Below are 16368 nucleotides of genomic sequence, written 5' to 3' on the forward strand. Positions count from 1 at the left end.
GTGACCTTTGAAAATCAATTTCCTGTCTACCATAACTCAGATATCCCATACAAATTTTCATAAAATCTGAACTTCCACCTATGCTTATATGTATGTTTATAGTGCATGACTGTTACTGCTACTGTAAGATATTCCTTTTTTCAGATAGAACTTCTGACAAAATTATGCAGACTTACTACTACTGTGCTGGAGGAATAACTTTCATTTAAACATAAGTCAGACTATTTACTTGGTTTAAATGTTCATATTCATTATCATCAAACCCATCATCAGGAATACATATGTAAACATGAAGCCAGCTAAGTTACGGTACTTACCCATATTTGTATTGTTTATGGGGGGAGTGGGTCTGGAAAGTTTTGATAAACACTTAGAATAAAAGTGATATTAAAGCAACTGATATAACCATAAGAAACAACATACGAGGACATAAAAATATAAGAACATAAGTTACCTCCATAACTCTGCTACTAGTATATTCTTTCTGTGGTTATATCAGTTGCTTTAATATAATTTTTGTTTTAGGTGTTTATTTGAACTTTGCAATCCTCCCCCCCTGTCTTCAAGTAGTAAGGAAGGTGTTCAGAGGTTGTTGAAAATCAAGCCAAACTTTAGGTTCAAAGTTGTGGAATCCAGAGCCAATTGCTCAGAAAGGTTAGCTGTAGGAGATGATAGTGGAGAGCTCAATGTTGTATTTTATGTGGTTTTTTTTAGCTAAAAGTTATTTAGTCACACAAAGAAACCAGAACATAGTATGTGGGCAATGGAGGTGATATCAGCAGAAATTTTATTATTATTATTATTATTATTGTTGTTGTTACTACTGACACCTCCAGGGAGTCCAAAGGTTCATCGAGGGAGGTCACCTACTCTACAACTCTCCATCTACACCAATGCCATCTACTGCCCACCACCACCACCACTAGTATTTTCACAGACAATCTCAAACATCCATGCCCACGGCAGGATTTGAACCCACAGTCTTTTGGCTGGAGAGTGGATATGCTGACTACTCGGCCAACCAGGCCGGCAATTTTCCTGTAAAAGAAGGATGGTATCATTAATTGAGACTTTATGAATAGGGTTGGTACATCAGAACTAATTCATAAAGCATCATTAACTGAATGTAATGTTTATGATTTTGTTTACAGTGCTGCGATGTTTAGAGTATGTTCAAAAAAAAAATTAATAACAATTGAATTAAATATTTTGATTTTAGAAATAACAGCTGAAATTAAAAAAAAAATTAACAATAATTAAAGTTTGTTATAATTTATGCATTTCAAGTTTATTTAGATTTCTGTGCATATTATAGGATCAGTATGCTAATTCTATCATGCATGATGTAAATATGGTGTTTAAAGTGCAGCTGCATAGAACTGTGAGTATCTAAATGTTAAATTAGAATAACATAATTTAAAGTTTATTTCAAATAATTTTTGTGCCAGTAATTAAAAATTCGAATTAAAGTCAGAGAGAATACATGTTATTGGAAGGCATATTGATTTAATTTGGTCTAAGATAGATTCTTTCTGAAAAATACAAATAACTTGTGTTCCATTGAATAAATTGTAGGTTGTAATCATAGTGGAGCTTTTGTCTTAAAAATTTGGTAAATTGCAGAACACTGAGATATTTCAACCAGTAATGTTTATACAATAGCCAGATTTCCTTTGTTTTGTGTATTTTATGCTTTTGCTGAAATAGCACTTCCCACAACACATTACTTAAAAAATTTTCAAGCCACTTCAGGACTCCAGTTAAAAGTGCAGAGCTATCTCACTGGACAAAAATCATCCCACAACCTGTTGGTTCCAAAAAAAACAAACACCACTATGCCCTTGTCCAACTAGGCTATTACCTCTGTTAAGATTGAAAAAAATAAAAATAAAAAATAATAATAATAACTGTGCCTAATGCACTTGTGTCCAAAAACTAAGGACGAACTACATTTTTACCTCTATATGAAAAAATTTTCATGACTACAGCCAAATGTGGACATGAATTTACTGCCAGCATAAATTAATTATATTATGCAAAAAAGTGTGTTGTAAATGTCATCCAAATTAAATTGCAATGTGTTTTTGGCAAAAGTTATAAATTTCCTAAGGAATTAATGTACAGTGCTTACAGAAAATTATGTAGAGAGACAGTTCAGTATGGATTATATCCACCCTGAATGTGGTAGAATATGGAATAAGTCCACCCAATACATGGACATACTTTCCAAGCCAATGAAAGAATTTGTGAGAACAAAAACAAAAAATATAATTTATTAAGCTCCTGATATTTCACTGAATTCAGTACATTCATGTATGAAATAAGGATGCCCATTGTTATTTTTCACTGAATTTCAGTCCGTGCGGTTAGCCTAGTGGCTTTGCGCTTTGCAACCATATGCCTGGAGAAGGAGTGTCCTGGGTTCGATTCCTGTCGCCGACTTGAGGAGCTTAAGGATCTTCCTCAGCCATAGCCAAGTTAGCCGGTCTTGTGCGTGGACAGCATGGACAGCAGGGTTCCCCCCCCCCAGGGGAAAACCCTGCTGTCCTCTTATCTGGGGTTTTTCATCCTGCAAGCAGGCAAACCGGCCCTGTGAACACACCGATCTACAGCCATAAATACTTAACCCCTCATGAGGGGGCTCAACTTGCCCCAATAGGGATGGGGGAGAAAAGGGGAGGACCTCCATATGAATAAATAAATAAATAAACTGAATTTCAAACCACTCTCCACTCTTGATTCGAAAATTTGAATGTGTTCCTGCTTTCTACTTGAAATCATGAGTTATACAAATGTCACAAGCTGATTCATCTGAATTTGCAGTTGTAATTATCAGATATAGTGTTTGACCTGACACCGATGTATCATCATTCATATATATATATATACATACAACAAAGTGAATACACTCGCTTCATTTTCATAATAGATTTCTCAAGTTTTTTTGTAAGAAAAATTATCAGTAGCATATTAAATATAAAAAAATAAATATAGTGATATACAGATTTAATGGGTGATATTGGTGTAAAAAAAACAACGAAAAAAAAATGAAATTGACTTCTTTGGTGATTGAGTATAAATTATTTACATCACTGACAACTGACATCACCCACTACACTACGGTAGCATGATAATGGCTAATAATTCAGTTTATATGATATGTTTATGTGATATTTTCTTCATGTATTATGTAGTAGTACATATTTTAAAAGATGTATATCTGTAATACATGTACTACCAGAGATAATGGATACAGCCTATATTATAATGCTCATTTTTGATCCTTATTAATTTACATTATATATTTATTTATTTATTTATTTATTTTTTGGTGACAGTGAGAGCATCCATTAGAAGTTTATAAATTATGTTAGTTATTGGCTGATTTCCATCCTCTCTGCCAAAAGTTATAATGCAATTTATGAAAAGCCACTTTTTACAAAACAGCATATGATTCAGGGTTTATGTCTTTCAAGCATCCCTGGATGTTATATCAATCCTTTAGCAAATTATAGAAAATGCAATTAATACAGATTGTTAAAAAACAATTCTGATGTTAAAAGAAAAAGTTGATGCTGTATCATATAGTAGAGTTATTATGTATAGTAGAATTACTAAGTGAACACTTTGCAAGAGTATATCTTACCAGTGGTGATATTGCAGGAATGAGGGAACCAATGGCTTATATGGGAATTGGGGTGAATGAAATGGAGGTGTATAGTATGTTACAGAACCTTAATGTAAATATATCTGTGGGATTTGATGGTATATCAGCTCAAGTTTTACATGAAGCGGCAAAGGAATTGTCAGTGCCCTTGACCATATTGTTTAATTTAAGTCTCAGCTCGGGGGTGGGGGGAAATAGTTCCATTGCATAAAAGAGGCTCCAAGACTGCTGTTGCAAATTACCGACCGATCAGCATATCAGGAGTCATTGTCAAGGTATTGGAGAAATTAGCCAAGAGCAAAATACAGGAATGGATAGATGGAAATGGGATACTGTATGGGGAGGGGGGCAGACAGCATAGTTTTGTGAAGGGTAGATCATGCCTCAGTAACTTGCTCACGTTTTATAATACAGTGATGACTGAACTGGATAAGGGTAATGGGTTTACAGTGACAGGATACCACATGGAATTCTAATCAGTAAACTGTGGGAATGGATATAGCGTTGGTGAGATGGATAGGAGGGCGGTTGATGGAGAGATATCAGAGAGTAGTTTATTCACGAGTAGAGTCCAAAAGAAGGCCTGTGACTAGTGGTGCACTGCAGAGTTCTGTTCTTGGACTGCTGCTATTTAATTTGTTCATTAATGATATAGGAAAGGATCTGAGAGGAACTATTTATTTATTTGGCAGTGATGCAAAGTTGGGTAGAGCAATAGTAAATACACATGATGTCAAAAATTTTGCAGGATGATTTGGATAGATTGACAGACTGGGCTAAGGAGAATGGATGTCACTTTAATGTGGCAAAATGTAAGGTTATGAATTTTTGGATGAAGAGGTTATCAGCAGTATACCACATTGGTGGAACTGTACTCCAGGAAATTGACGAAGCCAGAAATTTGGCAGTGTTGGCAGATAGGAAGTTGAAGTTTATCGTGCACATAGCAAAAGTGGCTAAATCAGCTCATCAGATCACTTGATTACTGAAGAATACTTTGATGAACAGAGACAAGCAAGTTATTGTTCCTCTTTATCGAGCCTCATCTTGACTACTGTGCCAAGATCTGGGCGCCAGGGTTTCTTCTTGATGATGAGGAGGTAGAGAAGATCTAGAGGTGAGTGACCAAGATGGTAGCGGTCTATGGAACGAACCTTACGAGAACAGGTTGAAGATCTGTGGGTTACAGAAATTGGTTGATAGGTGAAAAAGGGGTGATATGATTGAGACATTCAAATTACTGATTTTGCAAGATTAATTCAGAGGAAATTTTTCAGAAGGCCATCCATGGAAACTGAGTAAGAGTGTAGTTAGCATGGGTGTTAAAAAGGTGTTAGCAAGGATGTGTTAGTGCTAGGTTTTTTATTTGGAGAGTGGTGAATGAGTGGAATTAGCTGGTAGAGTCTCTTGTAGGTGCCATGACTATGAATGAGTTTAAAGCAAAGTATGATAGATAGATACTGTGCAAATGCTGAATAGTTCTTGACATGATGTTTAGGGCTTCCCTTGATGAGTCTAAGGACTCCTTGGAGTTGCCCATAATAATAATAATAATAATGTAGCACATCAAACAGGAGTTCACATGAATACATGCTTTATTGCATTGGGTGAGCAGATTTTTAATAAGTAAAAAAAATCTGTAATTGTAGGTTAATAATTTTTAATGGTGTGTAGAATGTTCATGTAAAATGAGAATACTTGAACTGTTCCAGTTTATTTATTCATATGGAGTTTCCTCCCTTTTCTCTATTGGGGCCAGTTGAGCCCCCTCCTGGGGAGTTAACTATTTATGGTTGTAAATCCATGTGTTCACGTGGCCGATTTGCCTGCTTGCGGGATGAAAAACCCCAGATAAACTGGGGGGGGGGGACCCTGCTGTCCACGCCCAAGACCGGCTAAGTTGGCTATGGCTGAGGAAGATCTTTAAGCTCCTCACATCGACGACGGGAATCGAACCCAGGACACTCCTTCCCTAGGCATATGGTTGCAAAGCGCATAGCCACTAGGCTAACTGCGTGGACACTGTTCCAGTGATGTGTATCCATAGAAAATCATAACCAAAAAAAAAAAAAACAAGTCAATAATAATGTGTTTCATTTGTGAATCAGTTTGATTTTCAAGCCCAGTGAAAGTGATAAGTGATTTCCCTTTCTGTGTGGCTCCCACTCACTAGAGTATTTTTTGTAAACCTGCAGTAGAAATGTATTGTAGGTGGGGCTAATGATTTTTCCTTTTTTTTTTTCTTAATTATATATATTATCTACTCTGGAAAATAAACATGGAACTTTTTTCAAGCCACTTCAGGCCTCCAGTAAACAGGACATTGGTCTTGTACTGTGTAATAAAGACACTCACAAACATTCATGCCTAATTACTCAGCCAACTAGGCCACTGCCATATATACAGTGTGTATGTGTACAGCAAAAGTTTGACTTTAAAAATAAAATTGACTCTTGCTATAGCAAGCATCGTACATTGAATTCTCAGTATAAACTAAAGGAAATTTAATACAAACAAACCTTCCACTATAACAAACTAAGTATCATGAAAATATTTATTTTCCTTATTTTCCTGAAATTTTATAACTCTCTGAATCAGTGACTGTTAAGTTGACTGCTACTATATTACTGATAGAAAAACTGCTTTCATTTTTTCAAATTTTATCACTAAAATAGTTTTGACTGCATATGGAGCAAATAAAACTGAGATGGCCGAGCTCATGCATACAAATAATAGCTAGCCATGTGAGGACTTATTTGAGGAAAGGATATATATGCAGAACAACAGTGTTGTTATAGCAACAAATGAGAAGTTGAGTGGAAATTAGTCACTAGTTACAAATTAGTTACTAGTCACAAACTAAAAGCAGCAATGTCTGAATGCATTCTAAAGGTCAGGAGGTTGATAATAGATTAACCACTGCCCCACCTTTGACGTATATATATGTCCATGATGGACACTTTGCATGGATGCAAATTGCCACTGAAGTCAATTTAACCTTTGGATATTATAGAAATAATATGGATAATAAGCATATATTTTTGATATATTTAACCATGTGGCCATTTGGGCAGTTAATAATAGGTTTGAAATGTATGAATAAAGAGATTATGCATGTAGTATGAATGAAACCATTATAGAGCCAGTAAAAGATTAATGATAATAATTTGTTTCATGGAGTAATGGAAGCAGGAAGGGGACTTGGTTGGTATGAATAGGAAAAAGTCCAGTATGCCAAGAAAAATCACAGAATTCTTGATAGAATTCTTGTCAGTAGATATTTGTTGGTGAAAATTATAGAATAGTAACCACTGCAGATGATATATGCAAGATATTTAATGAAAAATCCAGCAAAGGATTTCATCCTAATTTTATTAACATAGTTTTATGAACAGCACAAACAAGTTCACTACTACGAGAGTGTTAGAGTTAACTACATGACGTATACCAGAGAAATATGATTTGCATATAGTGAACATTCTGTAGAATAGAATAGCATTAGTACTATTGCATTTTGGCTGAGACTTTTTAGTAGTTTTTTATAGTGAATGAATTCATTATTGCGGAATTTGTTTAAATAAGAGTTGAATGTTCATGGATTTTGGAGTTCAATCATTCATGGTTTGATTAGTTGACTGTAGAGGACTAGTGGGATTATTCTTCTTGTCACACACTAAAGTTATAGAATTCTGTAACCCATAAACGCTGAATTTATACTTGTGCGAAACATTCCTCAGACATCACCATCTTGGTCAACTGTCTCCAGATCCTCTTTATCACTTTGTCATCACAAGAAAAAAATTGAGTGTACTGGTCCAAATATAGCTGTATCAAAGTCTCATAAGGCTTTGATAAACAATAACTTCCTTATCCATTCTTGTTGCTGTTTTTTCAACATCCAAGTGATTGTGCTATTTTGTTCTGCTGTTATACTAATTACCCCTGAAATTCATCTCTCTGTTCAACATTACCCATAGATTCCTAAAATTGTTATGATCCAGTTTCTTCAGTGTTGTAGACAGCTTGTAATCTTTTCAAACAGAATTGCATAACCGTATACTTTGCCCCGTTGAACTGGCAGTACAGTACTGTGATGTCAGCCTATTCAAATCACCTTACAGGGTCTCTACGTCACTTTTATTTAATATTGTCCTAACTAGTTTAGTATCATCAGCGATCAGATTGATACTTGTTGAATGTTAATAACATGTTGTTATAAAGAGGATATTATTTATTAATTAATGTTATTTCTGAGTGTTTTTATATATGCACAAAGCTTCAATTCCGATTGGTGCAATGACTTTTAACTGTTTCTTTCAGAATCCGAAAAATCACTGAATCAAGACTAAATACAAAATATATGCATTTAATAAAACAAAAACAATATATACACTTCAAATAAAATTACACAACTAACTGCGAAATTAATTGGATCCAAGGCCTTTTATAATAAACTTACACTATAGAGATCATCCATTCTTTGACTCATTCTATTACTTGTTTGTTCAACATATACTTAATCACGTCTATTAGACTAAACACCTTGTTTACACAATAACAAAATGTTCATAGTCAGTTTCTTTGTTAAGGTCTTTTTCCAAAGATATAAGATTCTCTTCTTCTTTTCCATAGAATCCTTTTTCATCACCCTTATGTAGCACACATTATTCCTCCTGACTCTGAAGTATAGATATTCTGAATTCGCTGAAGTATAAGTACTCTTACCTCATGCAGTTCAGTTTTGTTAATTTTTGTACCAGCAAAAAAGGTTTCTTCTACTGTTTTATCTAAGTTACTAAATTCCATCTCCTTTTCCAGTAGAAATAACAGATAGATCCAGTGTCCTTAAAACAATTTCCAATCAGAGTTTCCTTGAACATTCCTATAGAACGTCAATTGCAATATTTTCTTTTATTTACCAATACTTATTTGCAGTCTTAACTCCTCAACTCCTCCACTTTAAAGGCTCACAGTTCTACAATTCCTTTTTCGGAATCTTCTATTAATATTCCTCCACTGTCACATACAGCTAAAAAAAAACTTCATGAGAACAAAATTCCTCAATCTGCATTCTTAAACTTCCATTGGTTCTCCTCTGGTTTTTCTCTGTTACTTCGATATCAAGCACTTTCTTTGTTTCCGTTACCTCAATACTGAACGCTCTCTCTGTCAGTTGTCAATCACTCATCAAACTCCTCACCACGCATGCGCATTCCATGAAAGTGGCAAGCAAGAAGTTAGGCATAATGACTGATGTGTCGTCTTCGTTAGCATTACAAGAATGTCTTTACAAAACACAGCACTTAATAATTTTAAACCACAATAAATTTCTGAAAGTAACACAACTATCCAAATCCAGTAAGCACATAAATTTTTTTTAAATGCTTCACATTTCATTTTGACAAAATAACATCAATAATGGGCACATCGCAAGTTAGGCATAATGACTGATGTGTCGTCTTCGTTAGCATTACAAGAATGTCTTTACAAAACACAGCACTTAATAATTTTAAACCACAATAAATTTCTGAAAGTAACACAACTATCCAAATCCAGTAAGCACATAAATTTTTTTTAAATGCTTCACATTTCATTTTGACAAAATAACATCAATAATGGGCACATCGCAAGTGCTGACAATGCATATTATGAAACCAAAACTAATAATGTACTAACATAAACAATTTAAAGAAATATTCATAATTTTAAATTATGAATGTTTTTACAATGTGACACCTTTTGACTACTTGTATATGGAAAAAATATGATTTCTGCATTATTTCAACTTTGGTATCTCTTCTGGGTCTGGCTTCCACTGATGAGACCTCAGTAAAGGTTGAAACTGATATGGGCAGTAGTTCTTTCACTGCCTAGTGTATAGCAGTGAAAGGACCACTGCTACACACATCTGAAAGGAAGGGTGCGTGCATGTGCTTTGCATTATGGGATACTAAAGCAATTGATGTCAAGTCATTAGCCCCTATAAACAAGTAGCCCAGTCGTGAAGATACTTCACGTGCAAACATTGTTTGCTTACACTTGAATAAAGGATTAAACCAAGAATATAATTTCTTGGCATCTTTAAATTGATACTTTTTCCTCAGGTCATCCTAAATTATCATTAAAATAGAAATTAAACAGTAGTGGTCCAAATAAAGTCCTATGGAGCACCACTAGTCACTTGCTTTTGCAATTTTCTAATAAATTGCTTGTAAGTCTAGATACTGATCAACTCTCCAACCAACATACCATGGGTTCAAGTAAGATAGATGCATGTGAAGGTCTTTAGGTAGTTGACAGTTTTCATTGCTTGATGTAAGACAGCCACATTGAGCTGTTCACCACAGATATTGTGTATCAAGTGGGAGTTCACTTGACCATATATTGCATTCCTTCCACATCAGGCAGACACATTTTTAGAAATTTATATCTTCAGTATTTATGGAATACCAAGTATTTGTGAACTATCTTAATGGAAGAGAAAATGCAAACGTAATATTATCTTATTTCATATCATAACAAAAAATGCATTTTCTTTTTAAAATATGCATTACAGAAATTGGTTGGTTTCCATGCTAAGTGAAGTATATACACAGTGTGCCAGTTAAGTAATTGATTTTTGACAGGACAGTCCTTTGAATAAAAGTAACAAACATGTGTATAGTTTTAACTGCTAGGGTGTTTTGTAATCATACTAACAAATTGCGACTACGAACTCATGTAACAAACACAGAATCGTATGGCTCAGAATATTTTATATTGCTTGAATTTCACTTATATTTTCAGTGTACAGCAGATATTTAGTCTGGTAATTCCTTTCAGTGTCATACTGGATATTCTTCATTTGCTGAACATATTTTACACGTTATTAGTATTGTGCATATTACCAAAGATAATATAAAACATAAATAAAAAAAACAGAATGGTATATGTAAATATTTCATTCTATTTTTATTACCCTTGAAATATGGAAAACAAATGGAGATGTAGCCATTATGAAAGTACTAAAATTGACAAAAAAAAAAAAAAAAAAACGATTGATTTCAATAAAAACTAAATGAATATGAAAATAATAACTTTACATTGATCATGTACTAACAGTTACACATACTGTATGTACTTCTCTGAATGAAGGAATCATAAAAAAAATCGTGTTTAATTATAAATTATTTTAGATTATTCATTTTTTACTATCTTTGTACTAAGATAAGTTATTCCAGAAATGCATTAAAAAATTTAATATTTTATGAAAAAAAATTCAACTTATGAGCATTAAACTTACAGATACATTTCTAAGAATGCATTATGTTCACAAGTGTGTGTGTGGGGGGGGGGGGGTTTGCTTGTATTATAAAATTATGTATAAACTGTGAAATAAAATGTTTACGTTTAAGTATAACAATAAAGCAAACACGCACGTGTGTGTGTGTGTGTGTGTTAAATTAATGTTGGTTCAGCTGAATCTCTGAAGGAAAGCCTGAGGCAGCCATTTCTAATATCATTTTGGTGTTCTATAATGGCTAATGATTCTCATATGTCATTCTGTACCATTTATTTAAAATAAATATTTTTAAAAACTGAGTTTTCTCATGGTTCATGTTGGTAACTAAAAACAGTGCTACGTAACAGGTCATTTAGTTTTCAGTACAGTAACAAAATATGCATGCAAATGAATTCAGTTATATTGTTTTGATTTACTAAAGAAAATAAATAATACATACAAACGATTTATAATTATATGGAAACTTAAATATGTTATGTTGAGTACTTTAAAATAAAACCATGTTATTGGATGGAACAAAACATAAAAACAAAAAAAAAGTATGATGGTTTCTATTTAATGTAATAATAACAAGCTATGTTACATAAGAAAACAGTCAACTTATCTTGTTTTCACAATGAAACTGTTAATAACTGAAGAATGACTTTGTACATGTCGAAATGAAGTTGGTTTCTTGCAAATGTGTAAATTGTAAAAAAAAGATTTTCAGCACACCCAAGTAATAGTAAAGAGCATAAATACATGGAGAAATATAAAACAGGTGGTGGAAAAAAATGGAGTAAGGTAGCATAATAAAGTAAGTTTTTCTCTTTTTGTGCCTCTGTAGTGTACAGTTTGAAGAATGCATTGCAAATGACCTATACTTGATCTTATTCTGATGCAAGGACTCTTTATCTCAGCCTTTTAAATGGAAGGTGAGTTAGCCAGTTTCACATGGAGAGGATAAAGTGTTCTTTTTTTTTTTTTTTTTTGCTTGGAAACTTGGGTTTTCCTTTCCACAAAAGAGTGGAAGAACTGGCAAGAGAAACATACATGCATTTATTTTGGGCAAATTATGGAGACTATAACTATGTTAGAAATAATTACTATAATTTCCTGATGTTTTAACCTTCATATGAAGGTCATCATCTCGAGTATATATATATATACAGAAACAAGCTATATTACATTTCAAACAGTATGCCAAAGAGACAGTGATTTGATCAAACTGGCCTGATCTCTAGCAAAAAAAAAAATTAATTAAATAAAATAACCACACCAAAGCTATATTCTATTTATAATATCATCAGAGGACAATTTCATATAGATAGTTTTATTACGGCAAAAGTGGTGTCTGAATTTAACATGAGAGTTATTATATTAGAGCTAACATCCTGGATTAAGTGCAGTCCTATTTATAATTAACTCTTAGATGGAAAGGTTATGTGGGTAGTAAAAAGTGCCTTTCATATTCTTGGAATTTTTAGATCATCGTTATTGTTTGATTAAGGTGGTTGATAAGAATTTCACAGGCTTCCTTAAATTTATGTTTTGTGTGATGCAAACAACTGGTGCCTTTCCAATTAATTCTATATAGAGTATTCAGGGCATGATCAGAAAGGTCAGATTTACCATAGTTATTGAATTTAATGTACCTTTTATGTTCCTTTCTGATAGGAATTGTGCATCCTGTTTCACCTATATAGGGCAAATTACAGGTACAATATATTCCATGGTGGGCCAGCAGAGGAAGTGGATCTTTGGATGAGTTGAGTAAGCTCTTTATTGTAGGAGGTTTAAAGGTGGTATTAAGGTTGCATTTCTGTAGTATTCTGTTTATTTTATATGATATCCCTTTAATGTATGGAATGGTTACAGTTTTATTGTAATCTAGTTTATTTTTGTTTTTAAGTAAGGTCTTGTGAAGAATTTTGTCGATAATATTTTGGCTGTAACCATTTTTCAGGGATGTATTGCTGATAACTTTTAATTCAACTTTAAGTGCAACTCATCCAAGGATTTACTTTATCTGCTGGTCCACCTGGAGTATACTGTATACATTGAACCTGTAATTTGCCCTGTATAGGTGAAACAGGATACACAATTCCTATCAGAAAGGAACATAAAAGGCATATTAAATTCAATAACTATGGTAAATCTGACCTTTCTGATCATGCCCTGAATACTCTACATAGAATTAATTAGAAAGGCATAGAATTAATTAGAAAGGCACAACTTTCTAATTAATTTTAATTAATTAGAAAGTTGTGCCTTTAATTAAACTGGTGCCTTTCTAATTAATTAATTCTAATCACACAAAACATAAATTTAAGGAAGCCTGTAAAATTCTTATCAACCACCTTAATCAAAACAATAATGATGATCTAAAAATCCCAAGAATATGGAAGGCACTTTTTACTACCCACATAACCTTTCTGTCTAAAAGTTAATTATAAATAGGACTGTATGTAATCGAGGATATTAGCTCTAATATAACAACTCTAATGTTAAATTCAGACACTACTTTTGCTGTAATAAAACTATCTATATGAAATTGTTCTCTGATGATGTTATAAATAGAATATAGCTTTGGTGTAGTTATTTTATTTAATTAATTTTTTTTTTGCTAGAGGTCAGGCCAGTAGAATAACATTGTTCAAATCACTGTCTCTTTGGCATACTGTTTGAAAGTAATATAGCTTGTCTCTGTATATGTATGTTTACACTCCAGATGATGACCTTAATATGAAGGTCGAAACATCAGGAAATGAAAGTAATTATTTCTAACACGGTTGTAGTCTCCATAATTTGTTTGAAATGAATGCTGATCACCGTGTAATACTAAAGGAAAGGAAAAAAGAAACATGCATAGTTAGCAGACAGACAAAAACACACTTGTGAAGTAGATTTGTGGAGTGGAGTGATCTTTTGAAAGATCCTCCGCTCCACAAATTTTTTGCTTGGAAACAAAAAATCTAGTTAGTCCCAGGATTCAGATGAATCCTGGGACTAACTAGAATTGCCATGTGATGACGACAATAAATGGCAGTTGGACCTTTGTAATTAGCCACTCACCAATACTATATGTGCTATTCATTACCAACCTTTTGTGGGTAGAATTTTATTTCAGTTTAGTAGAATTGAGAGTTTAGTTAATTTAGATTAGAAAGATATTATTCTGAATTAATGTGGAAATAAAGCAGCTAGAAGATCTTATAATTCATTATATATATTAGCTTGAGACTACAGAATGCTTATTTTCACCAAAAATTGCTGGAATGATATATTTCACGATTTATGTGGTGTCCAAGATCTTGGTCTTACAGAAAAGAAAATGCTATTGAGGCAGCTTTGTTAATTAAGAAAGCTGTACGATTTGTTAATCAAGAAAGATTTACTCTGTATTTTTTTCTTTCTACATATATGACCCACACATGAAAGGTTGTATGACCTAAAGCATATGTGTGGGCAAGAGGATAAGAAAAATGGAGAAACCTATTAACATTTTTTTTTTTTTTTTGATCTGGTAATTGGAGAAGGCAGAGTGGAAAAGGCTGTTTCAAAGAACAGAAATAGATGGAATGAAAGAAGAGGCAGAGAAGTTAGTTTGGTGGTGTTTCAAGCTGGACTGTAAATGGGTGTTGGTTAGCAGCAGCTCTTATTCTTATGATTTTGAAGGATGATAATGACCAATTCAGCAGAGCTTTATATGCCAGAGTATCTGCAGAACAGGCATAAGGCAGAAACAAAATGTCTGTGGGAGAGGGATTGAAGTGGATCTCTGAGAGAAGGATCGTTAATACTGGATTGCCTTCTTCTGGATAGCATTGAGTAATCTTAGAGAGGATTTTGGTACACTACCTCAAATGTATAAGCAGTATTCCATGGTTAGGCAGATTTGGGATTTATAGAGTTAGCAGATGTAAAGGTGTGTAGTGCATGAGCAGAAAATTATATACTGAGGTTTTTGGTGGCTGCAGAAACTATGGCCGGGATATGTATGCCAGGGATTATTGTAGATATGGGTCATTTCTAGAAGGGAAATCTGATTGTTTTTAGATATGAGTATTATTGAAAGTTAGGAAGGAATGTGAGATCTTTCTTGTGAGAGATCAGACAAGACTTAGTTTGCTAGCATTGAAGTCTACAGGGTTGCCTTATCCCACTGTAATAACCATCAGATTGCAGCTCAGGAGATTATCTTGGTGAATCTTGAGGGTTCTAACAACTGGGCACTAAGTTGTTAGAAGGCTTGTCAAATGAAGAAGAGGAATGGAGTGTACTGTCATCTGTAAAGCTATGGATAGGATTTGAAGTCTTGAGGTCATTTATATATAGGAGGAAGAGAGAGTGGGTGAAAATAAAGAACCTTTGTTGGGTACTCCTACATTGGTGGGGTAATCTGTAGTGAGCAACCAGTGAGAAAGTTGGTGATCCAGTTACAGAAGGCAGACCACAGAATGGCAGTTTGCTAAGCAGGCCATATGCCAAACCACATCAAATGCTTTTGAGATGTCAAGAATGATTACATGAGTTTCTCCAAATTTTCCTTGGCATGAAGATCAGCTGTGGATCAAGAGTAACAGAATTTGTATTGCTGATTACTGATCACTTAGCGGGTGTCCAGATGGTGCAGAAGTAGGCTATTGCTGACTGTCTCCATAGTTTTTGAGAGAATAGAAGAGTGACAGCAATTTCACCTTCTTTGGAATGGACTAAATGTTAGTCTCTTTCCATATTTCCAGGATAGATTGCAGAAGTGATATAAGTTAGGTAATGGTTCTGGGGCACACATTTTTAACATAATAGGTGGGATACTATCAAGGCAAGATGTCTTATTTATGTTTAGGTTATCAAGGATTCTTCTGATTTCTTTCTGGCAGAAGACTATGAATAACAGAAGTCAGCTGTTCATGGTAAAGTGGGGAGAATGCCCTTGTCATCTATGCAGCAATTGAAAGAGAAGAGTGATACCAGGAAATTAGCCTTGTCTTTGGGTGAAGTGACTATGATAACACCTGGATGTCAGTGTGGCAGAAAAATGGGTGGACAAAAGTTGATCCCAATGACCTTGGCAAGGGACCAAAATACTCAACTGTCATTTGGACAGACGAGTTTGCAGCATCTGACCCTTTCAAAATCTGATTTGGACTTATTGGCAATTCTTTTACAACTGTTGAAAGCTGTGATATAGGTGGAGTGAGCAACTAGAGTTTGTCTTGAGCCACTTGAGATATGCTGAGTTTTTTTTCCCTGTACTGCATCGACACACATTTTTGACAACCAGGAATGGTGACTTGGATGGTGATCAGGAATTTTTAGTGGAATGAGGAATGAAGGCCTTCATTCATCTGAGGGTGATTTTTGCTATTTGGTCTGAGCAGGTATTTGGATCAGGAGAACTGAGCAGCATTCAAACTATAGAAAAGAGGAGTAGAAG

The 16368-nt window shown here is 34.1% G+C and overlaps 1 protein-coding gene across 5 annotated transcripts in view; it reads left to right on the forward strand.

The window, feature by feature from the left end:
- The window catches only part of LOC150106430 (armadillo-like helical domain-containing protein 3), a 352469-nt gene that overhangs the window by 214442 nt on the left and 121659 nt on the right, over nt 1-16368 (forward strand). For all 5 annotated transcript variants that reach the window (XM_090392440.1, XM_090392443.1, XM_090392441.1 and 2 more), the window contains one exon: nt 1316-1381. In XM_090392440.1, coding sequence (XP_090248566.1) covers nt 1316-1381 — 66 coding nt within the window. The remainder of the gene's footprint in view (nt 1-1315; nt 1382-16368) is intronic.

This window comes from Typopeltis vanoorti, chromosome 5 (genome assembly GCF_054136105.1).
Source record: "Typopeltis vanoorti isolate ZY-2024b chromosome 5, IOZ_Tvanoo_1.0, whole genome shotgun sequence".
In the NCBI taxonomy this organism is placed as follows: Eukaryota; Metazoa; Arthropoda; class Arachnida; order Uropygi; family Thelyphonidae; genus Typopeltis; species Typopeltis vanoorti.